The sequence below is a fragment of the Ovis canadensis genome, chromosome X (genome assembly GCF_042477335.2).
Source record: "Ovis canadensis isolate MfBH-ARS-UI-01 breed Bighorn chromosome X, ARS-UI_OviCan_v2, whole genome shotgun sequence".
In the NCBI taxonomy this organism is placed as follows: Eukaryota; Metazoa; Chordata; class Mammalia; order Artiodactyla; family Bovidae; genus Ovis; species Ovis canadensis.
The window spans coordinates 81,806,089-81,820,800 of record NC_091727.1 but is presented as its reverse complement, the minus strand read 5'-3'; the positions used below and the strand labels follow the sequence as shown (position 1 = coordinate 81,820,800).

The following is a 14,712-nucleotide window of genomic DNA, read 5'->3' as shown; positions in this document are numbered from 1 at the left end:
TCCCATCAGGACACCACCTGGAGAGGCCCAATCAGAGACAGGAAAGGCATTTTTTTCCTTCCTTTGTTGCCTTTTCCACAGTAAGAGTCCCCTCTTGAGACAGACTTATCTTTGTAGCCTTAGAAACATCTCAACCTAGGGAAGAAATAGAAAGAGACAGCAACATCATGGCATGGGTCATCTTTCTTCAGTGTGTTGCGACACTCAGCACTGTGCCAGCCCCATGGGCACTCAGCAGTGGGCACACAACAATAAGTCTGTCTCACAGTGCATCCAAGGGTTGAAATGATGGACGTCTTCATTGTGATTGGGATGGAGGGAATCCAAGCACTCAAGTTGCTTTCTTCCTAGAGGCTGGCCCTATGTCAGACGCACCACAGACCCTGGTGGCTACCACGTAGCCACCTGGGGGCTTGGGAGCAGGGGCCATGGCCTTGGGCCCAGAGCAGGCAGCCAGTGTGCTCTGGGCTCCAAAAATGCATACTGCTCACATCATCCAGTGAACTCTCTAGAAATAGTTCTAGATAGGCACTTTCTAGAAATTGGATCCACCTTCTAACTCCAAAAAATTCCATAAACACACACACACATAGCCTGCCCAAGAGGTCATCCCCTAAAAAGCACCCCAAGTGCGTCACAGCAGGCTGCTGTCCCAGAACCTAGACACACAGATTTCTGATGGCAGGATATTCATAGTGCCCACCCACCCACAGTCACCTGGAAACCCATGCCTGGCTTTGCTCCAGCCCCAGCCTCCCCCCACCCCCACCAGCCAAAGGCAGGGTCGGGAAATCCGAAGACACTGTGTCTCTGGCAAGTTCACCCCCATGGCACTTCTTTCCCAAAGGCTCCCTGGAAGCTTAAAGGGTGAGGGCCAAAGCCAAAGCCATCTTTGCTCCCCAGACCTATCTCTCCATTTTCCTCCCATCCTGCCTGTGGCTCTGTGGGTAGGCATTCTGATAAGACAAAGTGGTGGCTTTGAGAAAACCCCTCCCCCTCTTGTAAAATCCATTCTTCCATTGAGATTTCCCTCTGAGTACCCCTCAGTCACTTGGATGAGCCACAGAAGCAGAGTGATGCCAGGTTAGAGCCATGTAAGCAAGGACGGGCGGGAAAGGGCAGCTGTCCCCACCATCCACGACCTCGTTCTTAATGGGAGCATGTCACATCCCTCAGGTGTGTTGGGGCAGCAAAAAAGTTGAGCACTACTGACCTAGGATAACAAAGTATTGCCAGACACAGGTATTTATTGACAAGTGGCTTGCAATGAGCATATCGTGAATGCAAATGGCTCTCCCTAAAATCGTTTGTGGTGCACCTGATCCATCAGTAATCCCCGAGAGCCCCAAGTCTTCTGAGCCGGAATCATTTGCTCAGCAAACCGTCTCTTGATGGATGACGCAGAGGCCGAGGGCCTTGGCCACGGTCCCACCGGAAGCACCGCGACGACCCCTATGAGGCTTTGCTGTCACGATATGCGCCCAGCATGGTCCCTGTCCCCACCTAGCCCCACCCCCATGCAGTCCCCAGGACCACAGTGCAAGCCAACCTTTATCTCATTTTCTCTCCCACAGATGGAGGTAGTGAGTACCTTCAAGAGAAGCGGTTCATTTCAGGGTGCTGTGCGCCGGCGGTCCTCGGTCCTCAGCCAGCTCCATGACGTAACCAATCTTTCTACCCCTACTCACGTAACTCTCTCTGCTGCCAATCCCACCAGTGCCGCTGGGAGTGAGTCTTGAGTCCCCTTTTCTCTCGTAAATGGCATCTCTGGGGAGGAAAAAGCCTCCAACTCTTCCTTCTCTTTTTTTTCCAGTCTTGCATCCTCCGCGCACCGTGGCTTTTCCGTTCTTTCTTTATTGCCCTGTTCAGTCCTTCCCACCAGATGGTGTGTCACTCCAAAGCCATAGCCTCTTATGAAATGTATTGAATCCATGGCACTGCTGGACCTTCGTTCTTTTCTCTGTTTGGTTTATTGTAGTTTATTTTATTTTCGTTTAGTACTCCTTCTGTCATTGGTTTTCTTTTCTTGAACTGGTCTGCCTTTGCTGATGGTTCTTCACGAACTTGGGCCGTATTCTAGTGGTGCTGGGGACTTGGTGGGCACTTGGTCAGTGTTCTGCGGGGCAGCATGAGGTTGGCGTGCGGGCTCAGGGCCGTCTCCGGGACTTGAAGGAGAAGCCTTTGCAGCATCTTTCGCAGTGGAAGAACCCAGCCCACCAACTGGGGACTAAAGAAACAGCTTCCAGAACTCTCCTTGAGGTGGTTTCCAAAGGCAGTAGACCTGAACCACCAGGCATTAGAGGTGTCCCCAGAAGCCCTCCTCATGCCCCAAATCCACCCTCGGCCACATTGCCATTTGTCCCCAATGCATCTTTGCTCTTTCCAAGCAGGCTTGAGGATTGGAAGGTCTTAACCTGATCTGGTCCATACTCTCTATCCTCCTTCCTTCGAGAAGTTGGGAGATATTGATTCCTTGCTATACGTTCCACTGAAAACTTCCCGCCATGTCATCACATTTAGAAAGGAACCCAGGGGGCAGTCCTGAAGAGGTAGAAACTTCCACATTTGCTCACATTTCTTTACAAAGACAAAAGGAAAGCCATCAGACCATTGAATCCACTACCCCATGGTCCCCCGAATGACAATGCAAGGAACCATGTGTGCCCCACCCACCCAGGGTCACCTACTTCTCGTAACAAACTTGACATTTTCAAAAACAAAACAGTGAACCTTCAGATATGAGCCTCTTTCCTTTCCTTCCAGTGGGACCTGGCAGCTCTCACTCCGAGAACACACCACTCCCCACAGACAGGAGTCGTTAACTATGCTTTTCCCACCAGACTCTGGGATTTTCTTTTACCTTGATTTCTTCTCTTTTCCTTTTTTTCTTTTGTCTTGTAGTTTCTTTATGGTTTTTGGTTTGTTTGTTTTCTTCTTTTTTTTTTAGGAACTGGTGAGAGGTCCCCAGTGGAGGGTGTCCCTCCTCTTGCATAAGCCATTGTTTCAGGCCACTCTGCCCTTTACAGAAGGGATGTGGACTGCACTGGTCCCCACTGGGGTCACCTTGTCCCCTTTGGAAATGTCACGCATGTGAACGCACACACACACAAATGCATTCTCCATCCCACAGGCCACACATATGTCCGGCTACCTTGAATGCTCACTGAGACACCCACCTGAGCCACAAATACTGGCTGATGGCCCTCATGGGTGAGCTGGAAAGCTCCAGCCTCATCACACAGGGGAGTTGCCACCACTCCACCCAGAGAGACTTACAGGAGGCTTGGCCAGGGCCCACTGGGCAGCTGCTGCCCTCCCCCTGCCCCACTTCCTCCACGTGTTCCTTTGCCATCTCTCTCTGTGCTTTCTGTCTGTCTGTCTGTCCATCTGCCTGTCTGTCTGGGTGCCTCCAGCTTCCTCCCTTGGGGCAGTGTCTCTCCTGTATCTTCCTTGGCTCCTAGTGCCTTCCTTCTTTCTGTGGCCATGTGCCGCACCCCGCTTCCCACTGCCGGGAGCCCAGCAGTGCAGAGTAGGAGCCACTCTCCAGGGACCCAAGTAGCTCCTGGCCAGAAGAAGTTTGGCTGTCCCTTCCACACCTTGTGCCACTGGGAGATGAGTGCCTTCAACCTGCGGAGGGTTCTGATGTTCTGATTCACAAGGGGCGGCCTCAAAGGCACAGCACCTCGGAAAGGACCCCTCTGCAGAGGAAGATGCTGGATGGAGGACCAGGTGACACCAGGGGACATTCCAGATTCCAGATACTGCCCACCAAAACTGCTTCCTCCCACCATCACCGCGTGGCAGGTTGGCTTGGAACTCTAAACTGGTTCCCAGTCTGAGCTTCAAAGACCCTGAGAAATCACCAAGCCTGGCACCCGCATCATGCAAATCAGGGGAAGGCCTGGTGGAGTAGAGGACAGCCCCAGGCCTTAACTCTCTCCCTCAGAACTTACCAGTGGTCACGGGGCACAAGGTTTCCTCGGGAAAACCTGGCTCTTTCAGGAAGGCTCCTGTCCTCCTTGCCCACCACTTGGCCAGGCCATGCCTCGTCCTGAGCACCACAGCCAGTCTCAGCCCAGTGTCACTTCTACGGAGAACCTCGGGCTCTCTAGGTGGAAGGCCCGGTTCAGGGTGTGGACGAGGAATCTGAAGGCCAGAATGAAACATGACACAGATCACCCAATGCAGGTCCCAGCATGTAACATCAGTGCAAGAAGTGGCCAGAGAATGTCCTCAGAATCTGAAGGGGAGGAGAATCCTTCCAAAGGATGTTTGCGGGGAGGCTAGAGATGCAGTGATCCTTGGGGCTCAATGTGCCCACATTCACAGCCACCCACGCTTCCTAGTCAACCTCTGACATCCCCCCAAGCTCGGCTTCCCATGTCTATATGTGCTTGCGAGTCTTTGCTGCTCCTGGATTCAGGAGTCCTACTCGGTCCCCACACCCCTGGTCAACAGGCAATGACCTCCCAGCTCCACAGTGGCCTTAACTGCCTCCTCCTTGCTCACTCAGCCATTTCTCCCACCTGGCTCAGTGGCTGCCCCACCACAGCCATTTCATTCTTGGCCTGCCACCTCATTTCACAGGACCTCAGCCATGCTTGGCCTTGAGGCCACCCATATGAGTGGCTTAGGGAAATTCATCCTTTACTAACCACCTTCAGTCTTTTGGAAATGAAAGGGGTGTGAAATCCTATCCTCTGCTAGTGTGTCAGTCACCCCCATTCCTGCCCTGATTACACTCTCACACAATAATGCTGGCTGTCAGGATGCCAAAGGTAGAGCCAGACAGGGAATGTCTAGTCACTCAGGTTTACTAATAAGCAGCAAGCCCAGGGTGCCAGGTGGTTGCCCCCAGGTGTGAGGGGGGACACACAGACACACCCCAGGCCCTCCGCAGCCACACATCCAAAGCCCATTCCACATCAGCCCAGCCGTCTATACGCCAACGTTTACTGTCGCAGGGGCAGCTTGTGATTTTGGTCAGATGTGGCCAAAAGAACTCCCTCAGGGCGGTTTTGTTCTGATCAACCGTGCCAGAAACATATCATGGCAGTTGTTTTATTTTAATTGGCTTTTGCAACGTGAAAACATTCCATCCAACTTGGCAAAGCCCAGCTAGGTGGGGCCTTGGGTCTTCCATGGACATGCCCTTCTGGAGAGCAGGGAGAGTGCTCCTTACATGCTCACAGAGCAGTAGTTAAGGCAGCCCCATGGAGGATGGAGGAAAGAGTCTGCAAGTGAAAGCTGTCTCATTTGCTAGAGTTTGCTTCCTTCTCAGGAAATCCATTGGTTTCGAGCCTACTCTGCACGTGTGGGTTTCTGGGAATAGTGTATTGGCATTTGCAGTTGGCTCTTTGACAGTGTGCACACTGTCTCCACACTAGGAACAGTATCAACCCTGCCCAAGCCTTCATGCAGGTAGGGGCCCTACCACGTGGAAGGACCTTGCAGGCAATTCCAAAAGCACACACCAGCTGAAAGCCTAAGGCCGACCCTGGAAGCCCTGCTCTGGAGCCCTTCCCAGTAGGCACTTCCAGGCCAACTCCAGGGGCTGAGAGCCAGGACTGAGACAGCTCAAGAGACTTAGTTGAGATCCTGAAGCTAGAGATGGCCAGGGTGAGAGGCAAGGCCAAGCTCCCAAAAAGCCCAGGACTCTCCATGCCTTGGTCAATTGAGTGCAATGTTGTGCTGATGCCAGCCACTGAGGCTGGACTATCTCAGTCCTGGGCACGCACACATGCCCACAGAATGGGGGGTAATCTTCACAACTTCACCAGCCACCAGCATTTTCGGTTGGCCAACACCCACAAATCCATGTCTTTTGTTTGGGATTCAGTACCTCAGTGAAAGGGCCAACTCTGGAGTTTGCATTTTCACACCTCCTAATCCCATGGTTGAGGAAAGGGAACCTTCCCCTTGCTGTCCCCTCAACTGTGGTTCCATCACCTTACATGTCTTTGTGTTGCTTTCAAGTCATGAATCACCTTCATGTCTATGGGGGGGGGGGTGGTGTTGGGAATTGAGAACCTGAAATTCATGGAGGCCTCATGGCTCTCCCCAGCTGCTGTGTTCAGAATTTGCTCTAAATCCAAAGCCCCAATGCCAGGGAAGCTGCCAGCTTCCTTCTTCCTACAGAAAGTTCTGGATTAGTAGTTGGTCCAGAGCCAGGCATATCCATCAATCATGTACAGGCTTTCAGGGAGTAGAGCAAGACAGGGCAGGAGTTGGCCAGAAGAATTCTGAGTTCTGTGAGCCTCATGCTGAGACAGGAGCCGAGGGTAGAGAGGATGTCAACCCCCCCAGGGCCTGTTCATCCCACAGGACAGAAGGCGTCAGGCCCAGTTTCTATTGTGACTGTTGTTATTGCTTTTAGTTTTCTCTTCTCTCCTTTTCTTTTCCTTTAATAGGGTAGGTGTTCCCTCAGTCCTTCACCATCCTGTCTGCTTTCATGGCCCTTCCCCGCCTCCACCAGCACCTCCATTGCAAACTCCAGCGATTAAAATTCAAAACCAAAGGACCGCCCATCCAATTTGAGCTGTGACCTTCACAACCCTGCCTCCTCAGGCCCCAATTATTCATCAGTAGCATGGCCCCATGGCAGAGTCTGACACAAGCACCCCTCCTCCATGTGGCCCCAGTGGTCCTGCAGGTCAGGAGTGCAGGGTGAGAAGAAGGCAGGCTCTGGGCAGCAGACAATAAAGAAGTAAGCTTGCGCTCAGTGCAGATGCTCACCAGCCTCAGAACAAAAGGAAGGAGAACAAGAGAAACATTAGGGGCGCTGTTTGGGATAAAGGTTTTCTGAGACAGCCTCTTAGACGGAGGACTGTCAGCTGAGTTCCAAATGAGGAGACAAGGCTGATGGGATGATCTGGTGGAAGAAAAGTCTAGGCGGGGGAAGGGGGCAGGTGTGATGGCCTTGTGGGACACTCAGGCTAACTGTTCTGAGCAACGCGGGTGGAGAGTGCTGGTTGGGGGAGCTATGATGGGAGACATGTGCCAGTCCATGTGGGCCCCCTGCTCTCAGGGGTCTTATGTTCCAGTGACAGGAAACAGAGAAAAATAGGATGTGTGAGGTGTTTGAAGGTGAACCGTGCTGGGGAGAAAAGGAGGCAGAAGAGGTGCCGGGCTGCTGAGGGAGATGGGTGGATTGCAGCTACACATGGAAAGAAGTGAAAGGGAGCCATGAAGCTCCCTGGGGAAGAGCCTTCCTGACACAGGGAACAGCCAGTGCAAAGGCCCTGAGGCAGGAGTGTCCCACTTGAGGAAGAGCCAGGGGGCTGCAGAAAGTAAAGGAGGAAGAGGAAGATAATGGTCCAAGGCAGGCCTTGGCAGTACTTTTCCTTTGAGGGAGACAGGGCTATTGAAGGGTTTGGAGCACTGGAGGGTGTGACTCAGTCTGACTTGTGTTTGTTTGAAAACATGGCTGGGGCTTCCATGCCAAGAGAGAGCAGAGGTCAAGAGAGGCAACAGCCAGACAAGGGAGGAGACCTGGGAATGGGAGGTAAAGTTGAGGAAGCAGGCAGAGCCCTGAGTATGGACATAGAGATGAGGCCTCCTTACCAGACAGATGGTTAGAAGCACCCAGGAGATGCATGGACGTGGGTGGAGAAAAGGCCCAGATGACCCGGTGTCCAGCCTGGAAACGGGTTGGCATGGAGAGCAAGGGGCGGAAGAGAACAGAGCCAAATGAAGCTGGGGTCCTCCATAGCCACAGCTGGAAGGACTGCAGGACCAAGAGAGGGGCAAAGAGTAACCTAGATGAGGTACAGGGAAATGGCCAGGTGGCACGCCAAAGCAGTGAAGGAGAAAAAACAGCAGTTCTCATATGCCAGGAAGTGGGGGTTGCGACGGGTCTCAGGAAAGATGGGGCGAGAAACTATAGGACAGCATCCAGCCCCAGCCAGACCTGCCCTAACCTAGGCGTCCTCTTCGCTGGCTGGTGCTTTTCATGTCTTTCACCTTTAAATTATCTTACAGTCACCTGGACTTGGGGTGGGGTGTCCCACACTGCACAGACTGGTGTGAGTGCCACCACGGTAGGACCCAGAGCTGCCTCAGCAGCCTCTGGGATGTTTGGAGTCCTCACCTGCTAGACACAAGGGCAGGACCCGACTCAGTGTCAGACAAAAGGGATGGAGACAGGGAAGATCCCCCGGGACCCAGGGAAGATCCAGGGGCCCAGGCCCCAGTGTCTCTGTGCTTGGGGGTTGTGGTCCCCGGGAAACACAACTGCAGCCATGGAGGTGGGAAGGGCTCCACTGGAGAGAGGTTTGAGAACTAGGGGCCGCAAGATATGCTGATGTTCGGCCCTGGGGTTGCAGTACTGGGTGCCTCCAAGGTTCAGCCAGAGCCCTGCCCCCTGGATGAGAAGACAAGGCAAGGGGCAGGGTTGGCAGAGGCAAGGCTGGGGGTCCCTCCAGGACCTCCTTCAGTGTGAGAGGCCTGTTAGCCATCCACAGGAGGTGCAGGGGCAGCAGATGCCAGGAAGGGTGGGTCCTGGCTGCAGGTGGTCGTGGTGCAGGGGGTGTTGATGGCATTGACTTGGGCTGTAAGCTGTGGGCAACACTGGCAGCCTTGAGTGCAGTGACATCCCTTTGGGGTTCTCGAGATGGAGAGGTGACCTGAGGGCCTTGCCCCGGCCTCTGGGACAGCCCCGGGCCAGGAGAGGAGCTAGGGCAGGGTGCTGGATCCACTTGGCTGTGACCAGGCTTTCACAGGGAGGCACCAACGTCACCATGGGGACATCCTCAGGGCCCTGGGTGTGAGCCCAGGCCTCCAGGGTGGTTCTGTCTTCCCAGTTCCAACCAAACCCATGTCCCAGAGGTTGGCTGTGCCCTTTGGTGGGAGGTGGCCTGAAAATACCCCATTGTAAGACCCATCCCAAGCCATTTGTTAAGAGCCCAAGATTAGGATACAGGGAAACGGAAGCTGGAGGGAAGCTGACTCATGGTCAGCTGTAAACACACTCAGGTTGACTTGAGCCAGAGGTGCATGTTTGAGCAGGCAGCCCTGGCACCTTGTGTTGGTGACTGAGCAGCTGCTCTGTGCCAGGCTTTGGCACCAGGCAGCAAAGAAGGCTAGTGACAGACATTCAAGTGAGTCTTTGAGTACAGCCCGGAGGACGGCCCTGGCGAGGGTGGACTGGGAGAGCTGAGGGTGAGTAAGCAGAGGCCTGGCTTGATCACATGACCCAGGCCCAAGGGAGGGCAAAGGAGGTGGCCAGGGCACCGGATGACTGTTGGTAAACTTACCACGAGGGCCACCAGGGTTGAGGGTGGCAGGATGCCACTGGCTCCCGCTTCTGTGGCTTAGGGGGTGTGGCTGAGAGCCAAACCAAGCCCTCCAGCATGACCATGCAGCCAAGAAGCTGCCCGTGGTTCTCCCACAGTCCTGGCACCAGAAAAGCCCCAAATGATGAGGCCACATCTGCCGTGGCTACAAAAAGTGAACTGTTCCCTTTCATTAAAAAAAAGTCAAAATGACACTCATTTTGGTGTCAGCCCCATCTCAGAAACCAGTCTGGGGAATGAAGGGGCCGACAGCAAATGATGGCCATCTAGCAGCCAGAAGATGGGTCTTCACCAAATTCCAAGCAAATCCTCACAGGATTTAAGATATGCAATTAGAAAATTCCAATTTGATGGCGCACTGTGGTTCATTTTTTGGCACTTGACTGCAAGGTTCTCCTGGTTTAAACTGATCACGGAGCACTGAGCCTGGTTGACACTAGAGGGTAGCAAAGGACTCATTGTTAACAGTAGGATTCATGGTCAAAACCAGAGGGCAGTGAAGTTGTCCTATGAAGGGCCAGGGAGCAAGTACTTTTAGCTTCTGGTCCAAGTCACTGTGGAAGCTATACGGCTCCACCCTCCAACACAGCCAGACAAAATGCTCACAGGGATGGGTGTGGCTGCGGCCCCACTAAGACTTCATTCACAAAACCATGTTGAGGGCCAGAGTTAGCTCTTGGGCCACAGTTGCCAATACCTTCTCTAAACCAAGAAAATCCAACCCTAGCACCTTGGACTTGGAAGTAGCTTTAGAACTGACATGTGTCCATTCACTCACATAGGGAGTCTGGCCTCTGAATCTCAGCACAGGGCCAGCTGGTTAGCATGGGGGCCAGCTTAGGGTTTCCCATCCATTCTGCCTTCTAGAAGTATGAGAGCGGCCAGGCTGGGGGCCCAAGGATGGAGCAGAGAGAGGCAGCAGCTCTGCAGCTTGTAGACCCAATGAGACTTGAGCATGCATGGAGGTGAAGGCAGGGCCATCAGAAGAAGCCGAGGGGCTAGGCCTGCAGGAGGTGTGGGGCTCAGGGCTGCCTGAGTGCAGCTAGAGCTGTAGTAGCAGGGGAGCAAGGCATTGTGGGAAGCTCTTTCCTGGGACCCTTGTGCTGATCTGAGGCCTGCAGATGCCAGTGGGGTGGCCAGAGAACCTGAGAATAGGGCAAATATGTCAGATTCCAGAGACTGAAAGAAGTTGTCTGTCTTGGAGACTGAAAAGGAGGAGGGTGAGAAAGGCTAGAGGGGCGGGTTAGGCGCACCCTGCAAAGGGTCTGTGAAAGGAAGTGATGACCTGGTCAAATGCTGGGCATCCGAGCAGGACAGGCTTGGTGGGTAGAAATCAAAAGTGGAGCCATTTTCCATCTTGGGTGCCTCCAGATGGGGGACTGGCAGGGGCCTGAGCCACAGTTCCCGGTTTCAGCCAGATGAGCCCTGGGCTGCAGCCAGGGCCAAGAGGTTGGCCTGGCAGCATGGACAAGGAAGAGGAGGGACAGGGACAGGCCAGTGCTCTAGGCACCCTGGGACAGAGTAAGGAAGAGTGGAGGAGAGGGAGACAGAGAAACTGGTGAAGTAGGAGGGCCAGAAAGGGGCAGTGTCATGGAAGTTTCCATAAAGAGGGGCAGTTGCTGAGGCATGGGAGCTGGGGGACAGAGGAGAGGACCTAGAGAAGCCAGAGGGGGACCCACTCAAGAAAAGCCTGCCGTGTGCCCAGAGGCTGGGGACTTTTCTCATGCCAGAAAGTTCCAGATTCTTTGGAAAGAGAAAGTAGAGAGCCCAGGGCCCATCACATTCCCTTTTCCCAGTCAACTTTCTCGACTCCCATGTTGGAATCCCCCCGCCTTCCCCCACCCCAGTGTAGTCAGCAGTCCACTGCAACTGCTGCTCGTGAGTTCCAGAATATCTACCATTTGTCCTGCATGCATGTCAGATGATGGGAGGTAACCACACCCAGGCAGAGGGCTCCGACCGTTCTCTTCCAAAAGACCAATGTTTGTCATGCAGTGACCCCTGCCATGGATGTGGGCACAACTGGCAGTGCCAGCCGCCGCTCATGGTCTCCTTCCTTCTTCCTTCCTCCCCCTCTATTCCCTTCCCTTCCCTCCCCTATCCCCCTCCAGATTCGGGTGGTGAAAGCGTTCCGTAGCTCCCTCTACGAAGGCCTGGAGAAACCAGAATCCAAGACCTCCATCCATAACTTCATGGCGACGCCCGAGTTTCTGATCAATGACTACACCCACAACATCCCGCTGATTGACGACACGGACGTGGATGAAAATGAGGAACGCCTGCGAGCCCCCCCTCCACCCTCCCCCAACCAGAATAACAATGCCATAGACAGCGGCGTCTACCTGAGCACGCACGGCACCAAGTCAGCTACCTCGTCACTGTTTTCTTCCAGACCTGGGAGCCCGCTCCACAGTGTGGAGACATCCCTCTAAGCAGGACTGCTCTGGGCACGCGCACCATGCACACACACGCACTTGGATGGGTGGGGTCACGGGCAGTGAGGACTGTTGAAGATGCCCGACCACGCTTGCCTGAAGCCAATCCATTCTAGGAGGGGGAGGAGGACGAAGGAGAGATCAGAGAATGAGAAGAGTTGTGTGTCCCCCCTCTTTTTCTATGGAAGCTTTTTTAAATGAACACTGTCATCCCACCAAATGTTCACTGTTTAGGCCATGCAGTGGGACAGAAGTCTCCTTGTTTTTTGGGGGGAGCACTCACTGCAGAGCAATTGGGTCAACAGTTTCAGCAGGGGAGTGTCACTCTGCAGGAAGGATGCTCTCACCCAGGTGGCCCACCAGCCCAGCACCCCCTCGCCGGGATGGGTGCAGTTGGTCTGTGTGTGCGTGTGTGCATAGCCCCGTGTGCACATATATACATATGTGCGCACACAGAGGACCAGATGCATATCTCAAGAATAAGGAACTACTTATCGGCATGATATTTCCATTCCTCTTATCCAGTATTTTCATTTTGAAATTTCATTATTTATTGTGCCAGGGTCGGTTTTTTTTTTTTTTTTTCAGGGAACTAGACTGCAAGAATCTCCTTTTGGTTGCTTGGGGCACACTTCACTGCTCCTCCCCCGAAAGTCCCCTCCATCCCCTATCCTCCCAGCACAGTTCCTGGGAGCAGGAAGGTCAAGGAAGGCAGGTGCAATTCAGAACACTGGAAACATTTACACTTTGAGACCCCTGCCTATAGAGGAAAAAAAAAAAGTCAAAATTGTTCTTTCAAAGGAAAATACCAAAGTATTATTGAGAATGATCCCCTCCAGTAGGTAGAAGGGGGAATTTTGCTTTCGGTTTCCTTTGGCTCCAACTCCGATTCTCTAAGTCCTGAATTCTGGCCAGTGGGTGGGTTTTCTTTGTCTGCATCTCCACTTCAAGAGCACGAAGCCCGGCCCTAGACGTTCCTGACCTCCTGGGGACAATCCAGGAGAGCTGGTCTGCAGGTGCAGGTAGGGCAGAATGCAGAGTCAGAAAGAAAGCAGAGAGGGACCAAACCCAGGAGGAGCTGACTTGGCCACAACGCAGACCTCAGCCCCCATCAGCACCTCCAGCTGGACTCCCACTCTGGTTTAGAGAATGCCAAGAAGTCTCTGAGCTGCCCCTAAAGAGACTTGGATCAGTTCTCAGTCACCCCTCGCCAAAGCGCTCTCCTGACCCTGGTCTTCTCACTCAAAGATAACTATGATGCATGAGGGCATGGATTTGGGTCTGCAGCCACCTACGGTGACCTCGGGGATGCCAAGCCCCTGGGGGCAATGGTACCTCGTGTCTGTGGCTGTAATTGCGAAAGTGGGAAGCTGAGGAAGTCAGCTCTGCCACGTGGTTGGCTGAGCCCACGTGGAGGGCTAGATCTGGGTTCCCCAGACAGTTCCCTTGGGGGCCTCTCCTGGCAGTGTGGGCCCCCAGCATGCCCTCAGTTTTCCTCAAATTTATGATATCCCAGGAGGGAAATGCAGAAAAAAGCAGCGGTTCTTTTACCTTCAGAATTCTTGTCTCCCATTTTGCACAGAGGAGGTTGGGGTCCAACCACAGCCTGTGGCTTGGGCCTGGGAGCTGAGCCACTGGGGGACAGTTGGGAGCTGAGGGGCGGAGAGGCATTAACTAGACCACTGGCAAGGCTGGTTCGCCCATCCTGGGCCCATCCCACAGCCCCTGGCCAGGGCTGGTCTGACCTCGACCTGTGTCTGTGCACGTCTGGATGGGTGGCGTCCCAAGCGCGCTCAAGTCCCCACTGTTAACATAACACCATGTCACCCCTGAGCAGGAGTAGTCATATCTCGGGCCAGGGTATTTCGGTTAGAAAGGCAAATCCCACTAACAATGCCAGCTACAGATAACTTAAAGCCATCCCTTTTTTCCAAAGGGCACATTGAGAATGTTACCCATTTGTAAATTGTTCTCCAATGTCCTTGTTTAAACAACAACAAACAGGGCAACTCAATTTGTCGCAGGTCTGTGTGTTCTTAAATAAGAATTCAAATTGGAAATGTTGAAATGGAAGAAGATGCACGCGGAACACTATGCTCACGGGCTTCTTTTCATCCTCTGTTGTAGACACACTGGTAGGACACATGGTTGACATATAGCGCAAGCCTCACTGCTGCTATCCAGTCGCCTCCTGTGCTCGGCGACTGTTTAGTCCCCGGGTGCCTTTCCACGGGGTGTGGGGTGCAGACCGCTGCTCTCGTTTCTGTGTGTCTTCAGACTAGGGGGCCCTGTCTCACTGGGAAGCCCCTCTCTCTAAAGCATTATCTTATACGGAATGGCTTGGTCAACTGTGTTCAGTTATTAAATCTGTTTTACATTTTTATCTGCCTGTTAAAAAAGATGAACAAATATAACTTAATGAAGAAGACCACAGATGCATCATAATTTAAAGTCTGTAGTTGAATTTCCTAATTTTAAGACTAGACCAAAATTTCTGTATATTAAAAAAAAATGCAAGGCTGCTACAATCTCACTCTGGGTAATGTGTGTGATTTATTTGGTGAATTCTCCTCTGAAGCTAGAGAGGTGGTGTGCTCCCCTTCATCAAGCTGAGGTGAGCCCCAGGGACAGCGGGGTTCCTGGGGGTGCAGCCACCTTGCTGATCCTAATGGAAGGAGGAGAGTGCTCAGCTCACCTGTTCTGTGTGGTCAGGCTTGACTGGTCTTGACCTGGAAGGGCCTCACCTGAATGTCTAGACTAGCATCCTCAGAGGTGGGTGGGGTGGGGAATACCACCCAAATGCCGGAACCCTGGCACACATGCAGATGGTGTCTTTTTATTTTCACTGCTGCAAAGTACAAATAACATCACATTTAGCATCTTGACTATTTTTAAGTGTTCAGGTTGGCGGCATTAAGTATGTTCACGTGGGTGTGCAGCCATCCCCAGAACTGCCCATCTTCCCCAATGGAAACTCTGCCCCA

At 53.2% G+C, this 14,712-nt stretch overlaps 1 protein-coding gene across 5 annotated transcripts in view; it reads left to right on the top strand.

Annotated features, from left to right (window-relative positions):
• The window catches only part of ATP2B3 (ATPase plasma membrane Ca2+ transporting 3), a 61,313-nt gene extending 47,052 nt beyond the window's left edge, over positions 1-14,261 (top strand). For 2 of the 5 annotated variants that reach the window (XM_070290496.1, XM_070290495.1), the window contains 2 exons: positions 1,575-1,728; positions 11,405-14,261. In XM_070290496.1, coding sequence (XP_070146597.1) covers positions 1,575-1,728; positions 11,405-11,430 — 180 coding nt within the window. In that variant the 3' untranslated portion in view covers positions 11,431-14,261. Of the gene's footprint in view, positions 1-1,574; positions 1,933-11,404 lie in introns of those variants that run through there. The other 3 variants (XM_070290497.1, XM_070290498.1, XM_070290494.1) reach the window with 2 other exon arrangements.
• The last annotated feature ends 451 nt before the right edge of the window (positions 14,262-14,712 follow it).